The sequence below is a fragment of the Geospiza fortis genome, unplaced genomic scaffold (assembly GCF_000277835.1).
Source record: "Geospiza fortis unplaced genomic scaffold, GeoFor_1.0 scaffold93, whole genome shotgun sequence".
Lineage (NCBI taxonomy): Eukaryota > Metazoa > Chordata > Aves > Passeriformes > Thraupidae > Geospiza > Geospiza fortis.
The window spans coordinates 14,658-16,776 of NW_005054854.1; the positions used below are offsets into that span (position 1 = coordinate 14,658).

General features: G+C 45.4%; 1 protein-coding gene across 1 annotated transcript in view; it reads left to right on the forward strand.

Annotated features, from left to right (window-relative positions):
- LOC102034981 (protocadherin-16-like) overlaps positions 1-2,119 on the forward strand; it is a 21,315-nt gene that overhangs the window by 4,364 nt on the left and 14,832 nt on the right. Inside the window, exons 3-4 of the mRNA XM_031065545.1 lie at positions 1-293; positions 1,846-1,896. Of these exons, the coding sequence (XP_030921405.1) occupies positions 1-293; positions 1,846-1,896 (344 nt within the window). The remainder of the gene's footprint in view (positions 294-1,845; positions 1,897-2,119) is intronic.

Below are 2,119 nucleotides of genomic sequence, written 5' to 3' on the forward strand. Positions count from 1 at the left end.
TGCTGGCGCTGCGCCTGCGCCGCTGCCACCGCCAGCACCTGCTGCCGCCCGACAGCGGCGCCTTGCGCGGCGTGCCCGTCTCGCACTTCGTGGGCATCGACGGCGTGCGCGCCTTCCTGCACTCCTACTCGCACGACGTGTCGCTCACGGCCGACTCGCGCAAGAGCCACCTGCGCTTCTCCGCGGCCAGCTGCTGCGACACCCTCCCGGTCCGACCCCCAGATGAGGCTTCGGGTGATCTCGTCCCTTCAGGAGATCAAGTTACCGAAAGTGGTTGGCAAGTTGCTTCTCAGGTACGTTAATTTTTTAACTGTATTTAGTGGACGTGGTGTTTAGGATTTTTAGGCTAGGCACAGATGATTCACAGTCCTAGAAACCATGTTTTAAGATAGTCACCCACTCGTGAATGTCATCTGAATGAATGTGTGCTGAGTCTGCCTTGTGTGTTTTATGTGCCATGTTCTTTACCGCTTGCAAGAGCTCTTTTTGCCTAACTTTCCCCAAGGCTGGAAGGTTCTCTTGCATGTGTAACTTCATAAGGAAATATAATTCTCTTGGTCCTCTACTGACCGTTCTTTGAATTTTTTTAAATAACTTGCTAGCACCCGGTTCCAAGCAATTCAGTGTAATACCCTGTATCAGCTCTCAAATTCTGGTTGAATTCGGGGATCTTGTAGCTTGAAAGCCGACACATTGAAGTCCCAGATTTTTTCCATATCCACCTTCAACAAACGAATTATTCAATTCTTCTTAAGGGCATTTGAAGAGACTCGTATTAATTGGTGAAGAATTCCTCTGATCGAGTTTTTTTGCCACAGCTGGGTTTCGTGACTTAACCTTCGGATTCGATACAAATGGTCTATTGCTGTGCAGGCATAGTCTTCGAAATAAAGTATATTTACTAGCATATAGATGAAAAAATACTTAAATGTAAAGTACGATTCATCACTATCTATTTATAGTAAAGCTAATTTTGGAATGGGAGTTAATCCTGAAAACACGGATTTGGACTGTGTTTCAGTGTGTGATACATGAAAATGCGTGTCTGGGTTGTTACAGGCAATTCTCGCCATATAGCAGGCAGTGAATTGACTGCTAAATATTTCAACAGAATTCCCCTGCCCCCATGTAAACAACCACATCCATCTCTCAACATCTCGTGGAGATGCTCACAGTCATGCGTGCTTCTGAAACATTACAAATTCAAATCCACGTCTTGTTCTGACAGAATGTTAATTTCTTACCAGAAGTTGTGTATAGGTTCAGTTGGATGGAAAGGAATTATTCTTCACTTAATGAATACCACAATTAGCAGGAAAATATATTTTCTAACGAGACATTACTGGTCCAGTGAGGATAGCGTGACATTGGCACCTCAGAGACCCAGGACTGGAGAAAGTGTCAGAGCAACTCCATGGAGTAGACAGTGTGGAGAGTTTTCTAACCTCTCCTTGTCTTCTGCATAAGGGTCTGTGATGATACACTGCCTTCCTTCATGATTTTTTGTTGTTATTTTTTGTTTATGGCTTTGGCGATTTTTTCTCTACTTTAAAAGAGACAAGAATCTAATTTACAGGTAAAATAAAACGGCTTTTTGCAAGGAATCAGTCTGTTTATTCTTGGTTGTTCAAAAAACCATAGCTGCCGCCGACATTTCCCAGGAAAGGTTCTTTAACGCTTGAGACCAGCTACTATCTGCCTGTTTAGGATATCAGGGAGTGGTTTGTGGGATACACACAAAAGTAATTCGGGATTGGGTGATATGGGTACTGATAAGATGATGCTGAGCTTTGAATGTCGAAAGAGGTGGGATCAGGTGTGATGTGACCTCTGTGGTGTTCTCAGAGCCTGGGATTCCGACTTCGCTTGTCTATCAACGACCACTGTTCAAAGCTGGTAAGCTTAGCTTTAGCTGGGCACCTCAGCCATTGTAAATAAACCCACTACCCAAAGCAGTGTTTCAGTGTTCGATCCACCTTGCCTTTTCCCTCACGGAGGCGGCACGATGGCAGCGGGGACACCGAGCACCCCACCCTAGAGATCAGTAAGCTGACAGTGGGGGTAGAGACCAAGATCCTGCCCCACATCGCTCAAGAAAAAGGAGAGGATCTGTCCGACA